Source organism: Lagenorhynchus albirostris, chromosome 8, assembly GCF_949774975.1.
Source record: "Lagenorhynchus albirostris chromosome 8, mLagAlb1.1, whole genome shotgun sequence".
NCBI lineage: Eukaryota > Metazoa > Chordata > Mammalia > Artiodactyla > Delphinidae > Lagenorhynchus > Lagenorhynchus albirostris.
In genome coordinates, this window is record NC_083102.1 from 55,701,143 (window position 1) to 55,716,672 (window position 15,530).

Here is a 15,530-nt window from a genome sequence, read left to right on the forward strand (position 1 = left end):
CTTCCTAATTAAAAGGTAGAGAAACCTTGCAAGGAGAAGAATTCTGCTTTGTGCCTTTCCTTCTGCTGCCAAGAATGCAGACGTGATACCTATTACTACTGCAAATGTCTTGCATCTAAGAGGAGGAGAGGCAAAGGCTAAAGATGGCAGAAGAAAAAGACCAAAGGAGCCTAGATCCTTGGTTACATGGTTTAACCCCGTTGAGCTCCTCCAAACTTCTTTGCGCATGAGAAAAATAAACTTTTTATATGTTAGTGTCACTTTTTTTTTTCTGTTAATATGGCCGATGTACTCAACAAGTAGAGTGTTAATAAACTGCTCAAAAGGTATTAAGAAATTCTGAGAAAAACACTGCTAATTTTTGATGCTTTTAGATTAACATTGTTTTAAAAATCTATTTGAAATTAAAAAGGGAATAACAAAAATTCATAAATGAAAGATAATATCTGCCTAGGAAAATAAACCTCTATTCTACCATTTCTCAACTGGTCCATTTCTGTTATCTCTCTTTATTCAGAGTCAAGCTTAGATCCACTGATTAAGCTCAGTTGAGAATATGTTTACCACCAAAAGCAACCTAAGCTAAGAAAAGGCATCATTTTCCCATTCTTAAAAATCACAGAAATAGTCAGTTACTTCTTTGAATATTATTGTGCAATGGGATTAAAGACCTAAAGGAAGTCATAAAATGAAAATGAAAACTATTTAAAATCAAGACTTTTAGGATCAGAAAGCAACTCATAGTTCCTCTAGAATCAAACATCCTTAAGTCCTAAGTGATATGATCAGCCGAGAGAGACCTTCCAAGGTCATAAAGCTTCCACTAAAGTATGCAACTCAGGACAGGAAAGAAATTCGGTAGTAATATTCCATTCCTGACACCAGAAAAAAACAAAAAAACAATGAGCAGTGGCTAATTATTTTTGTACATAAGACCTAAATTTTGAAAAAAAAAAAAACACCAAGATCAATAACCGAGGTAAAAGCAGAGCTCCTGTAAACTTAAAAAAGAAAACTTAAAAAAAGTCAAGAGCCATGGAAGTTCCCTGTTCCAAAGACTTTTATAATATGGTCTACATGTTTAAAGATTTCTTAAGAATATCAAGGTAATATATATAGAAAGCAAAATATCTGACTTTGAAAATCCTGCAGTTATCAAGACAATGTTAAATTTCCTTCACATATTTTTAAAAAAGATACTGAGCAACTAGACAGAGACAAGATGGTGGAGCAGAAGAACTTGAGCTCACCTTCCTCTCAAGGAAACACCCAAATCACAACTGTTATATAACCATCTACAGAAAAGACTAGAACCTACCAAAAAAGATATTCTATACCCAAAGATAAAGAAGCCACAACGAAATGGTAGGAGGAGTGCTTTTGCAATATACTCAAGTCCCATACCCGCCGGGTAGGTGAGCCACAAACTGGAAAATAATTATATTGCAGACTGGAAATAATTATATATCACTCCCACAGGAGTGAGAGTTCGGAGCCCCATGTCAGGCTGCCCAGCCTGGGGGTCTGGCATTGGGAGGAGGAGCCACCAGAGTACTTGGCTTTGAAGGCCAGTGGGGCTTAAGTGCAGGAGCTCCACAGGACTGGGGGAAACAGAGACTCTACTCTTGGAGGGTGCACACAAGGTTTCACATGCACTGGGACCCAGAGCAAAACAGTGACGCCATGGGAACCTGGGCCAGACCCACCTGCGGGTCTTAGAGAGTTTCCTGGGGAGGTGGGGGGTTGGCTGTGGCTCACTGTGGGGGCAAGGACACTGGTGGCAGAGGCCCCAGGGAATATTCATGGCATGAGCTCTCCCAGAGGTCACCTTTTGGCACTGAGACCTGGCCTCACCCAACAGCCTGCAGGCTCCACTGCTGGGACGCCTCAGGCCAAACAACCAACAGGGTGGGAACACAGCCCCACCCATGAGCAGAGAGGATGCCTAAAGTCTTCCTGAGCCCACAGCCATCTCTAAACACACCTCTTGACACAGCCCTGCCCACTAGAGGCACAAAATCCAGCTCCACCCACCAGGGGGCAGGCACTAGTCCCTCCCACCAGGAAGCCTGCAGAAGCCCCTGGACCAACCTCACCCAGCAGGGGGCAGACACCAGAAACAAGAAGAAGTACAATCCTGTAGCCTGAGAACAGAGACCACAAACACAGAACATTAGAAAATATGACACAGCAGAGAAATCTGTTCCAGACAAAGGGAAAAGATAAAACCCCAGAAGAACAACTAAGTGAAGTGGAGATAGGCAATATACCTGAAAAAGAATTCAGAGTAATAATAGTAAAGAAGATCCAAAAACTCGAAAAAAGAATAGAGGCACAGACTGAGAGGGTACAAGAAATGATTAACAAAGAGCTAGAAGCTTGAAAAAACAAATAGATGTACGATACAATAACTGAAATGAAAAATACACTAGAAAGAATCAATAGCAGAATAAATGAGGCAAAAGAATGAACAAGTGAGCTGGAAGACAGATTGGAGGAAATCACTGCCACGGAGCAGAATAAAGAAAAAAGAATGAAGAGAAATGAGGACAGTCTAAGGGACCTCTGGGACAACATTAAAAGCACCAACATTCACATTATAGGAGTCCCAGAAGGAGAAGAGAGAAAGGGCCTGAGAAAATATTTGAAGAGATAATAGCTGAAAACTTCCTTAACTAATGGGAAAGGAAACACTCATTCAAGTCCACAAAGCACAGAGAGTCCCAGGCAGAATAAACCCAAGCAGGAACACAGCGAGACACATGTTAATCAAATTGACAAAATTTAAAGACAAAGAGAAAATATTAAAAGCAACAAGGGGGGGCTTCCCTGGTGGCGCAGTGGTTGAGAGTCTGCCTGCCAATGCAGGGGACACGGGTTCGTGCCCTGGTTTGGGAAGGTCCCACATGCTGCGGAGCGGCTGGGCCTGTGAGCTGTGGCCGCTGAGCCTGCACGTCCGGAGCCTGTGCTCCGCAACGGGAGAGGCCACAGCAGTGAGAGCCCTGTGTACCGCAAAAAAAAAAAAAAAAAAAAAAGCAACAAGGGGAAAGCAACAAATAACATACAAGGGCATCCTCATAAGGTTATCAGCTGATTTTTCAGCAGAAACTCTGTAGGCCAGAAGGCAGTGGCACAATATATTTAAAATGATGAAAGGGAAAAACATACAACCAAGAACATTCTACCTAGCAAGGCTCTTGTTCAGATTCGACGGAGAAATCAAAAGCTTTACAGACAAGCAAAAGCTTAGAGAATTCAGCAACACCAAATCAGCTTTACAACAATTGCTCAAGGAACTTCTCTAGATGGAAAAGAAAAGGCCACAACTAGAAACAAGAAAATTTATAAATAGGATAGCTCAAAGGTAAAGGCAAACATAGAGCAAAGGTAGGAAATCATCCACATACAAACAGGATACCAAAACCAGCAATCATGAGAAGAGGAGAGCAAAAATGCAACATATTGAAAATACATTTGAAGTTAAGAGAGCAGCAACTGAAAACAATCTCGTATATATATACACTGCTATATCAAAACCTCATGGGAGGGCTTCCCTGGTGGTGCAGTGGATGAGAGTCCGCCTGACGATGCAGGGGACATGGGTTTGTGCCCCAGTCCGGGAAGATCCCACATGCTGCCGAGTGGTTAGGCCCATGAGCCATGGCCGCTGAGCCTGCACATCCGGAGCCTATGCTCCGCAACGGGAGAGGCCACAACAGTGAGAGGCCCGCATACCGCAAACAACAACAACAACAACAACAAAAAACCCTCATGGGAACTGCAAACCAAAAATCTACAATAGATACGCACAAAAAAAAGAAAAAGCAATCCAAACACAACACTAAAGATAGCTATCAAATCACACGAGAACAAAAGAGGAAAGGAAGAAAAAAGACCTACAAAAACAATCCAAAACAATTAACAAAATGGCAATAAGGACATACATATTGACAATTACCTTAAATGTACTGATTAATGGATTAAATGCTCCAACCAAAAGACACAGACAGGCTGAATGGATACAAATACAAGACCTGTATATATGCTGTCTACAAGAGACCCACTTCAGATCTAGGGACACACAGACTGAAAGTGAGGGGATGGAAAAAGGCATTCCATGCAAATGGAAATCAAAAGAAAGCTGGAGTAGTAATACTCATATCAGACAAAATAGACGTTAAAATATAGAATGTTACAAGAGACAAAGAAGGACACTACAATAATGATCAAGGGATCAATCCAAGAAGAAGATATAACAATTGTAATTATATATGCACCCAACACAGAAGCACCTCAATACATACGGCAAATAATAATAGCCATAAAAGGAGAAATCGACAGTACCACAATAATAGTGAGGAACTTTAACAACCCACTTTCATCAATGGACAGATCATCCAGACACAAAATCAATAAGGAAACACAGGTCTTAAATGCCACATTAGACCAGATGGACTTAATTGATATTTATAGACCTTCCATCCAAAAGCAGCAGAATACACAATCTTTTCAAGTGCACATGGAACATTCTCCAGGATTGAGCACATGCTGGGACACAAAGCAAGGCTCAGTAAATTTAAGAAAATTGAAATCATATCAAGCATCTTTTCCACCACAATGCTATGAGATTAGAAGTTCACTACAAGAAAATAACTGTACAAAAACACAAACACATGGAGGCTAAACAATATGCTACTAAACAACCAATGGATCACTGAAAAAAAATCAAAGAGGAAATCAAAAAATACCTAGAGACAAATGAAAAAAAAAAGCATGACAATCCAAAACCTATGGGACGCAGCAAAAGCAGTTCTAAGAGGGAAGTTTATGGCAATACAATCCTACCTTGGAAACAAGAAAAATCTCAAATAAACTACCTAACGTGACACCTAAAGCAGCTAGAGAAAGAACAACAAACAAAACCCAAAGTCAGTAGAAGGAAAAAAACCATAAAGAGCAGAGCAGAAGTAAGTGAAATAGAGACAAAGAAAACAACAGAAAAGATCAATGAAACTAAAACTGGTTCTTTGAAAAGATAAACAAAAATGATAAATCTTTAGTCAGACTCATCAAGAAAAAAAAGGAGGGCTCAAATCAATAAAATTAGAAATAAAAAAAAGTTACAATGGACACCACAGCAATACAAAGGATCGTAAGAGACTACTACAAGCAACTATACACCAATAAAATGCACAACCTAGAAGAAATGGACAAATTCTTAGACAGGTACATCTTCTAAGACTGAACCAGGAAGAAACAGAAAATATGAACAGACCAACCACAAGCACTGAAATTTAAACTGTGATTTTAAAACTTCCAACAAACAAAAGTTGAGGACCAGATGGCTTCACAGGCAAATTCTATCAAACATTTAGAAAAGAGTTAACACTTATCCTTCTGAAACTATTCCAAAAGGTTGCAGAGGAAGGAACATTCCCAAACTCATTCTATGAGGCCACCATCACCCTCATACCAAAACCAAAGATATCACAAAAAAATAAAATTTCAGGTTAATATCACTGATGAACACAGATGCAATAGTCCTCTACAAAACACTAGCAAACTGAATTCAACAATACATTAAAAGGATCATACACCATGATCAAGTGGGATTTATCTCAGGGATGTAAGGATTTTTCAATATCCACAAATCAATTAGTGTGACAGACAACATTAACAAACTGAAAAATAAAAAACATATGATCATCTCAATGGATGCAAAAAAGCTTTTGACAAAATTCAACACCCATGTATGATAAAAACTCTCCAGAAAGTGGGCACAGAGGGAACCTACCTCAAAATAATAAAAGCTATATATGACAAACCCACAGCTAACATCGTCATCAATGGTGAAAAGCTGAAAGCAATTTCCTCTAAGATCAGGTACAAGACAAGGATGCCCAGTCTAGCCATTTTTTTTTTAAAACATAGTTCTGAAAGTCCTAGCCATGGCAATCAGAAAAGAAAAAGAAAAGGAATCCAAATTGGAAAAGAAGTAAAACTGTTGCAGAAGACATGATACTATACATAGAAAATCCTAAAGAGGCTACCAGAAAACTACTAGAACTCACCAATGAATTTGGTAAAGTTGTAGGATACAAAATTAATACACACAAATCTCTTATTTATATACACTAAAAACAAAAGATCAGAAGGAGAAATTAAGGAAACAATCCCATTTACCATAGGAATACACATACGTAAGGAGACAAAAGACCTCTGTTCTGAAAACTATAAGACACTGATGAAGGAAATCAAAGATGACACAACCAGATGGAAAGATATACCATGTTCTTGGACTGGAAGAGTCAATATTGTCAAAATGACTATACTACCCAAGGCAATATACAGATTCAATGCAATCCCTATTAAATTACCAACGGCATTTTTCACAGAAGTAGAACAAAAAATCTTTAAATTTTTATGGAAACACAGAAGACCCCAAATAGACAAAGCAATCCTGAGAAAGAAAAACGGAGCTGGAGGAATCAGGCTCCCTAACTTCCGACTATAACACAAAGCTACAATAATCAAAACAGTGTGTTACTAGCACAAAACCAGAAATACAGATCAATGGAACAGGATAGAATGTCCAGAAATAAACCCATGCACCTATGGTCAATTAACCTATGACAAAGGAGACAAGAATATACAATGGAGAAAAAACAGTCTCAATAAGTGGTGCTGGGAAAACTAAACAGCTACATATAAAAGAATTAAACTAGACATTCTCTAACACCATACATAAAAATAAAGTCAAAATGGGGCTTCCCTGGTGGTGCAGTGGTTAAGAGTCCGCCTGCCGATGCAGGGGACACGGGTTCGTGCCCCAGTCTGGGAAGGTCCCACATGCCGTGGAGCAGCTGGGCCCGTGAGCCATGGCCGCGGAGCCTGCGTGTCCAGAGCCTGTGCTCCGCAGTGGGAGAGGCCACAACAGTGAGAGGCCCACGTACCGCAAAAAAATAAAAAAATAAGTAAAGTCAAAATGGATTAAAAAGCTAAATGTAAGATTGGACACTATAAAATTCTTAGAGGAAAACAAAGGGAGAACACTCTCTGACATAAATTGCAGCAATATCTTTTTGAATCTACTTCCTAGAGTAATGAAAATAAAAACAAAAATGGGACCTAATTAAACTTAAAAGCTTTTGCACAGCAAAGGAAACCATAAACAAAACAAAAAGACAACGCACAGAATGAGAGAAAATATTTGCAAGTGATGCAACCCACAAGGGATTAATGTCCAAAACATACAAACAGTCCATGCAGCTCAATATCAAACAAAAAACAAAAAAACCCACCAACCCAATCAAAAAATGAGTAGAAAAGATCTAAATAGACCTTTCTCCAAAGAAGACATACAGGTGGCCAAAAAGTACATGAAAAGGTGGGCAACATCACTATTAGAAACATGCAAATCAAAATTACAATGAGGTATCACCTCACATTGGTCAGAAGAGCCATCATCAAAAAGTCTACAAACAATGAATGCTGGAGACAGTGTTGAGAAAACGGAACCCTCCTACACTGTTGGTGTGAATGTAAATTGGTACAACCATTGTGGAGAACATATGAAGGTTCCTTAAAACCTCCAAAAAATAGAACTACCATATGATCCAGCAATCCCACCCACTCCTGGGCATATATCCAGAGAAAACCCTAATTTGAAAAGATACATGCACCCCAACGTTCACTGTAGCACTATTTACAATAGCCAAGACATGGAAGCAACCTAAATGTCCTTCGACAGAGCAATGGATAAAGATGTGATATATATATACAATGGAATATATTTAAAAAGCCATAAAAAAGAATGAAATAATGCCATTGCAGCAACATGGATAGACCTAGAGATTATCGTACTAAGTGAAGTAAGTCAGAGAAAGACAAATATCATATGATATCACTTATATGTGGAATCTAATAAAATGATACAAATGAACTTATTTACAAAACAGAAACAGACTCACACACTTCGAAAACAAACATGGTTACCAAGGGGAAAGGTGGGGGGGAGGGATAAATTAGGAGTTTGGCATTAACATATACACACTACTATATATAAAATAGATAATCCACAAGGACCTATTGTATAGCACAGGGAACTCACTCAATATTCTGTTATAACCTATATGGGAAAAGAATCTGAAAAAGAATGGATATATGTATAACTGAATCGCTTTGCTATACATCTGAAACTAACGAAACATTGTAAATCAACTGTAATATAAAATAAAAATTTAAAAAAAACCTAAGATCAATAACCAAAAAGTTCAAAGAAAACTACAAATCACTGTATACTGTTCAGCCAATGTGTTAAATGCTCAGTTGCATACTATTATGGAAATGGCATTTATTCTATTTGTTTTCTTCTTCTCTAGTCACAAAATATAAGCTATCTTACCTGGGGTTTCATCAAGTAGAAAGATCTGTTAAAATGGTTATATAATGACCCTGACATAATGACCATCGATATCCAGAGGATCCAGAAGTATCACTCAAATTATCAGAGAAGGATTAAATTATGTCTGGAATTTTTTAAACATATAATAATTTTCCTGTATTATAATTCTCTGAGAACTGGTAATCTAAACTGGTACAGATGATGATACCCTATTAAAAAGATTTTAAAGTTAAGTTCCATACCTCATTTCCTGACCATATCAGTTTCTACTAAATTAACAGTGTTGAAAAGTAAAACAATCTAGCTCTCTTTTATGCTGCAATGTTAATACCGAAACATATGAGAATTTTTTTTAAAGATTACCCAGATGTAGCAAAAATACCAAACTTTTAAAAGCCAAATTATCCATATTTGCATTGGCACAATTTATATGTGTATTGCTTATTAAAGACTTCTTCGTTTCTCAAAAAGTTAAACATAGAATTGCCATATGACCCAGCAATTCAACTCCTAGGTATGTACCCAAAAGAACTGAAAGCAGGGACTCAAACAAATACTTGTACATAAACATCCACAGCAGCACTATTCACAATAGTTAAAAAGGCAGAAATAACCCATGTCCATCAACAGATGAATGGATAATCAAAATGTGGTATATACATACAATGGAATATTATTTAGCCATAAATAGGAATGAAGTTCTGATATATGCTATAGTGTGGATGAACCCTGAAAACATGTTAAATGAAATAAGCAAGACACAAAGGGCAAATATTGTATGATTCCACTTACACATAAGATCTAGAATAAGTAAATTCACAAAGACTGAATACAGATGAGAGGTTACCAGGAACTGGGGGAGGGAAGGATGGGGAGTGATGGCTTAACGGGCACAGAGTTTCTGCTTGGGGTGATGGAAAAGTTTTGGAAATAGATAGTGGTGATGATTTCACAGCATTATAAATGTACTTAATGCCACTGAACTGCACACTTAAAAATGGTTACAATAGCATTTTATCTTATATATATTTTACAATAAAATAAAAAGAAAAAAAGACTTCCTTGCCCTTCTAGCATAAAGGAGTACATTCTTATTACTTAACTAAAGCAACTAGAAATTTTACAACACATGTAAAACTGTGATGTAACATATAAATCTGAACTCACTAAGTTTTCTCTAGGTTGTAATTTTAGAAATCTTGGAATTTTAGGGGTAATTTCCACTGGAGTTATTCTGACTACTGCATGCATTTCTATATTTAGCCTCTTTCTCAGGTCATCTGGGATCTGAAATATATAAAAATAAATAAAAAATATAAATATGTTAAAAGCTTGATTAAGAAATACTCCATAGCATAAATACTGATGTTAACTTCTATCAATTCAGGCGAACGATAGACGCTATCATGATTTATAATATAACTAGATGGGCGTTCAGGTACTGTTATAACACATTTCAATTTTTCCCCTACATTTGTTTCTTTTAACATCCTCTTCAGAAGGTGATCAGTTTTGATCTATCCAGTCAAGCCTGTTTGAGTACCTGATGGCAGCTACTGCCACTCCTCACTGGTCATTCTCCCAACCTTTAAAGCAGAATGGGAAGTGCAGGCTCCTCAATGCCATCTTACCTGCTCTCCAGGACTTGACCGTTATCCCTTTTTCACCCCGTCCTCACCATGTAATATCAAGGAAATAATGGTATTTCCTACCTAATGGCAGAACCATTAATAGAAAGAAATAAGTCATAGTAAGTTCAGTGTTAGACAATTTGATTTTGAAGATGCAGTGGGATCTTCTTAAGTAAGAGATTAGAGCTAACAGAAAATACGAGGCATCGTTGGAGCTTCAGAAAATGATGTAGGCTGAGAGATTAAAATTTTGTAAGTCGCCTACATAAAGGTCATAGGTAAAACTGTGAGAGTAAAAGAAACCTACAAAGGAGACCCCCCTTTCCTTCCCATTGTTCTTCCCTGTCCTAACAATTTCCTCCCTTCTCACCCTGAAGTTTCATTTCACAATCGTTCAAAATTAGGTTCAAATAAAGGGGGCTGGTGACTCATTCCATATAAAATTCGTGTTAATATTTGAGGCCAGAGATTTCCCTGACAGTCCAGTGGTTAAAACTTCACTTTCTGGTCTTCCCTGATGGTGCAGTGGTTGAGAGTCCGCCTGCCGATGCAGGGGACACGGGTTTGTAACCCGGTCTGGGGGGATCCCACGTGCCGCGGAGGCAGCTGGGCCCGTGAGCCATGTCTGTTGAGCCTGCGCGTCCGGAGCCTGTGCTCCACAACGGGAGAGGCCACAGCAGTGAGAGGCCTGCGTACCGCAAAAACAAAACAAAACAAAAAAAAAAACAACTTTACCTTCCAATGCAGGGGATGTGGGTTCAATCCCTGGTTGGGGAACTAGGATCCCACATGCTTTGTGGCCAAAAAACCAAAACATAAAACAGAAGCAATATTGTAACAAATTCAATAAAGACTTTTAAAAATGGTCTGCATCAAAAAAAAACCTTAAAAAAAAATATTTGAGGCCAGATGAGAAGGTGAAACGCTAGCTGCTCTACTTTGCTCTCCATCACACACAAGTTAAAGAGCCAATACCAGCAGGGTAAGGACCTTCTGGGTACATTTGAATCCAGGTCATCTCACGTAGTGGGTCTCTCCCTACACTGGGCATTTCCCCCAATACATAACAAGTCCTTCCTTTGCTTTCAAGAACTGGGAAGCACATCTTCTGCAGGCATTAAAGATGTGAGGCTTTGTAGGGCACTCCAATCAAAGCATGAACTCAAGAGTCAGCCTGCCTGGGTTTGAATCCTAGTTCTACTTATTAGCTAATAACCCCAGGCAAATAATTTTGACCTCTCTGGGCCTGTACCAATCTTAGCTTATGCCGGTCCAAGTTTACTTAGCCAGGAAATACACAAACCCTACCCAAACAAGGACTTTACCCTGCAATCAGAAATGTGTCCCCGCAGGAACTTTAGATACTATTTATTATACTGGTTTTCAATTTGTATATAAAATATTATTTTAGTTCATAATTTGGGGAAGTTCAAGCAACATAAAATTACTTCCTCCCCAATTATAAGATTTATACTAACCCATTTGCTGTACACCAGAAATTAACACAACACTGTAAATCAACTATATTTCAATTAAAAAAAAAGATTTATACTAACCCAAACTTTCCCAAGATGAAGAGCTTCTAAGTTTTTCGTGAATTTAATGGCATTCTCCAATTCCTCAAGTCCATTCCAGACTACCTTTAGCACACAGGCATTGCCACCTTCTTGACTATGGTCTGGGCTACTCTGTTTTTGATCTAGTGGTTCTGACATCTGCTTCTCTTTTTCAGGTGACAGGACATTTTGCTTCATTTTACTTTGCTGTTGTTTTGGAGAAAGTAGTTTAACTAGCTTTCCATAGGTCACAGTAAAGCTGGGCTCCACATCAAAATATTCCTGGTCCCATGGAAATACATGAATGGTATAATGTTTGTGAAACAGAGAAGTTGCTGATGCATTACATATGCTGGGAGGCTGAGATTTACATACTCTGAAAATATTATCCAGAGGAACAACTTTTGACTGCATATTTTTGAATGCATTGATTTCAGTTAACCCCCAGGATGTGTCTTGTTTCTTCTCAGACCCAAAAGAAAAAATGCTTCCTATCACAGTCCATAAGCTTGGTATTAATGATGAGTCAACTGTATCCTCTGAATCTGTTTCTTTCGACCCAGTGACTCCTACAGTATTTGATTGAAGTTGCTTCGTTTGAAGTTCTCTTGTCAATCCTTTTTGGTCTTCTGCATAATTATGAAATTTTCCATGTGCATTATCTGCTTTTGAAAATGTATTCTCTTTGGCTTCATGGGTCTTTGGCTGAATAAGGAGTTTGCTATCAGTTTCCAGCCTTCCATAAGGAGCAGCTGGTATTAGTGCAACTGTGTAGAAAATAAAGGTCATTAGTGTGCATTTACCTCTGCTTTGGATTCAGTGCTACTGTGAAGAGTATGATGGAAAATATTACAATGGCACCTACCAATCCGGATAAATATGTAAGCTTGCTGATCAACCCAAACAGGAAAAATGGCGTTTGGAAAAACTATTCGAATTTGATCTAGAAGATTCTGTTCAAGGGAAGCAGCATGCAGCTCCTAGAATCAATAAACAAAAAGATCAATTCACTTTACATTTTGTCTATTCCAGGCCTAGTAAGGAAATCTCAACTCATTCTTATAAATCAAACCAACTCAGAATATATAATGCCAGTCACAGAAGAGAAATCTAAAGACACTGATATGTTGGAGGATCAGATCAAGATGGTGAAGGTGCAGGACAGGGAGCTCACCTTCTCCCACAAATACATCAAAAATACATCTAACGTGTGGAACGGTTCTCACAGAACATCTAGTGAATGCTGGCAGAACACCGCAGACTTCCAAAAGGGCAAGAAAATCTCCATGTAACTGTGTAGGACAAAAGAATAAAGAAAAAAATAGAGAGAAAGGAATCGTGACAGGACCTGCGCTCCCGGGAGGGAACTGTGAAAGGTTTCCACACACTGGAAAGCCCCCTCACTGGTGGGGAGATCAGCTGGGACAGAGGGGGAGCTTCAGAGCCTTGGAGGAGAGCGCAGCAACCAGTTTGCAGAGGGGAAAGCGGAGAGAGACCTGCACAGACGGTCAGTGTGCTGCCCAGCATTCCCCAGCCTGAGATGCTTGTCCGCTGCGGCAGGTGGGGGCTGGGTGCTGAGGCTTGGGCTTTGGAGGTCAGACCTAGGCAGAGGACTGGGGTTGGCTGCATGAAGACAGCCTGAGGGGGGCTAGGGTGTGGTGCACCACAACCGAGAGAGTACAGGAATAAGCCTGGGCCCGCCAGAGAGGTAAGGTGCCATTGTTGGGGGGCATGCAAGGAGAGGGGCAGTAATACCATTGGAGCTTCTTTCTCCACATGTGCACTCTCAGGCAGCAGGGTACAGCCTATGTGCACTCGGGGGGCGGGTACAAGCCCCCACTGCCATCTTGGACTGCAGAGGCAGGTGCAGACCACTGCCGCCACCAAGTGTCCCACGCCTGGGCACCAACCGATGCCCCTCCCCTCCTGGGAGCGTGCACGGGCCATGCACCTGCATGGTCCCATCAAGGGGATAATGGCCAGCGCACACTGAGGAAAGAGATGGCAAGCACCCAAACCAAAAACAGCCCTCATGCCAAAAAAATATTAAACCCACACAAGCTATGCAGGGATGCTTCCACATATAAATAGCCCTCCAAGACTAGAGGAGATAACTGTTTCTCCTAAACTCACAGAGTAAGAGAAATATAAGCAAAATGAAGAAGCAGAGGAAATGCTCCCAGTTGAAAGACCAAGAGAATTCCCTTGAAGGAATAAACAAGGAAACAGACTTCTTCAGTCTAACAGACACCGACTTCAAAAGGGAGTAATGAAAATACTGAAGGAATTAAGAAAGCCTAAAGACAGAAATGCGGAGTACTGTAAAAAGGAAACAGAAACTATAAGGAGGAGCCAAGACAAAAGCTGAGCTAAAGGCAATGAATAGCAGAATGAATAATGCAGAAGACAGAACAAGTGATCTGGAAGACAGAATAATGGAAATTACTCAATTAAAACAGCAGGCACAGCCTAATGAAAAAAATGAAAGCAGTATTAGAGACTTATAATACAAAGCATCTCAATCTATGCATAACAGAGATTCCAGAAGAAGAAAGAGAAAAGGGGACTGGAAATGTATTTGAAGAAATTATGGCGAAAACTTCTGAAACCTAAAGAAGGAAACAGATATCCCAATAGAGGAAGCACAGAAACAAGACGGACCTAAACAGGCCTACACCAAGACATATTATAATAAAATGGCAAAACTTAAAGATGAAGAAAGGATTCTAAAGGCAGCAAGAGAAAAACAAAGAGTTAATTACAAGGAAACCTCCATAAGGCTATTAGCTGATTTCTCTACAAATACACTGTAGGCCAGAAAGGAGTGGCAAAATATATTCAAAGTCTTGAAAGGGAAAAATCTGCCATCTAGAATATCCTACCCAGCAAGATTATCATTTAGAATAGCAAGAAAAATAAAGAATTTTTCAGACAAGCAAAAACTAAAATAATACAGCAGTACTAAACCTATCCTAAAAGAAATATTAAAAGATCTTTTTCTAAATAGAAAAGAAGAAGATATAGGAAGGAAGAAATCATGATTGGAAAGTAAACCACTTAAATTAGCCAGTATATAGATCAAAAAGAGAGAAAAAAAAAAACCCTGTCTGTGAAAGTGATGATAAATACAAGGAACAGCAAAAGGATAAACATGAAGATGTAAAAAAGGACATCAAAAAAAATAGATTCTTTTTTTTTGTTTTTTAGAATGTGTTTAAGCCTATATGACTATCAGTCTTAAGCAAGCAGATATAGGAAGGGGTTAACATACTTGAAAAACAGGGCAACCACAAATCAAAAACATATAATAGATTCACAAAAAGAAAAGAACACAAACATAAAGTAAAAGGAAATCATCAAACCACAAAAGGAGAAACAAAAAGGAAGAAGAAGCAAAGAATCAACTGAAAAACAAGGTTTAATATGGCAATAAATAACATATGTATCACTAATTACCTTAAATGTCAGTGGACGAAATGCTCCAATCAAAAGGCATATAGAGTCGCAGACTGGATTAAAAAACAAGAGCCTACAATATGCTGCCTACAAAAGACCCACCTTAGGGCAAAGGACACACAAAGATTGAAAGTGAGGGGATGCAAAAAGATATTTCGTGCAAAAGGAAATGAAAAGCAAGTGGGGGTCACAATACTCATATCAGAAAAAACAGACTTTAAAACAAAGGCTAGGGCTTCCCTGGTGGCGCAGTGGTTGGGAGTCCGCCTGCCGATGCGGGGGACGCGGGTTCGTGCCCCGGTCTGGGAGGATCCCACATGCCGCGGAGTGGCTGGGCCCGTGGGCCATGGCCGCTGGGCCTGCGCGTCCGGAGCCTGTGCTCCACAGCGGGAGAGGCCACAGCAGTGAGAGGCCCGCGTACCGCAAAAAAAAAAAAACAAAGGCTATAAAGAAAGATAAAGAAGGAAACTATATAATGACAAA

General features: G+C 39.2%; 1 protein-coding gene across 3 annotated transcripts in view; it reads right to left on the bottom strand.

Annotated features, from left to right (window-relative positions):
• PEX1 (peroxisomal biogenesis factor 1) overlaps positions 1-15,530 on the bottom strand; it is a 73,560-nt gene that overhangs the window by 48,119 nt on the left and 9,911 nt on the right. For all 3 annotated transcript variants that reach the window (XM_060157031.1, XM_060157032.1, XM_060157033.1), the window contains exons 4-6: positions 12,457-12,571; positions 11,592-12,358; positions 9,572-9,691 (exon numbers count right to left, since the gene is read on the bottom strand). In XM_060157031.1, coding sequence (XP_060013014.1) covers positions 9,572-9,691; positions 11,592-12,358; positions 12,457-12,571 — 1,002 coding nt within the window. The remainder of the gene's footprint in view (positions 1-9,571; positions 9,692-11,591; positions 12,359-12,456; positions 12,572-15,530) is intronic.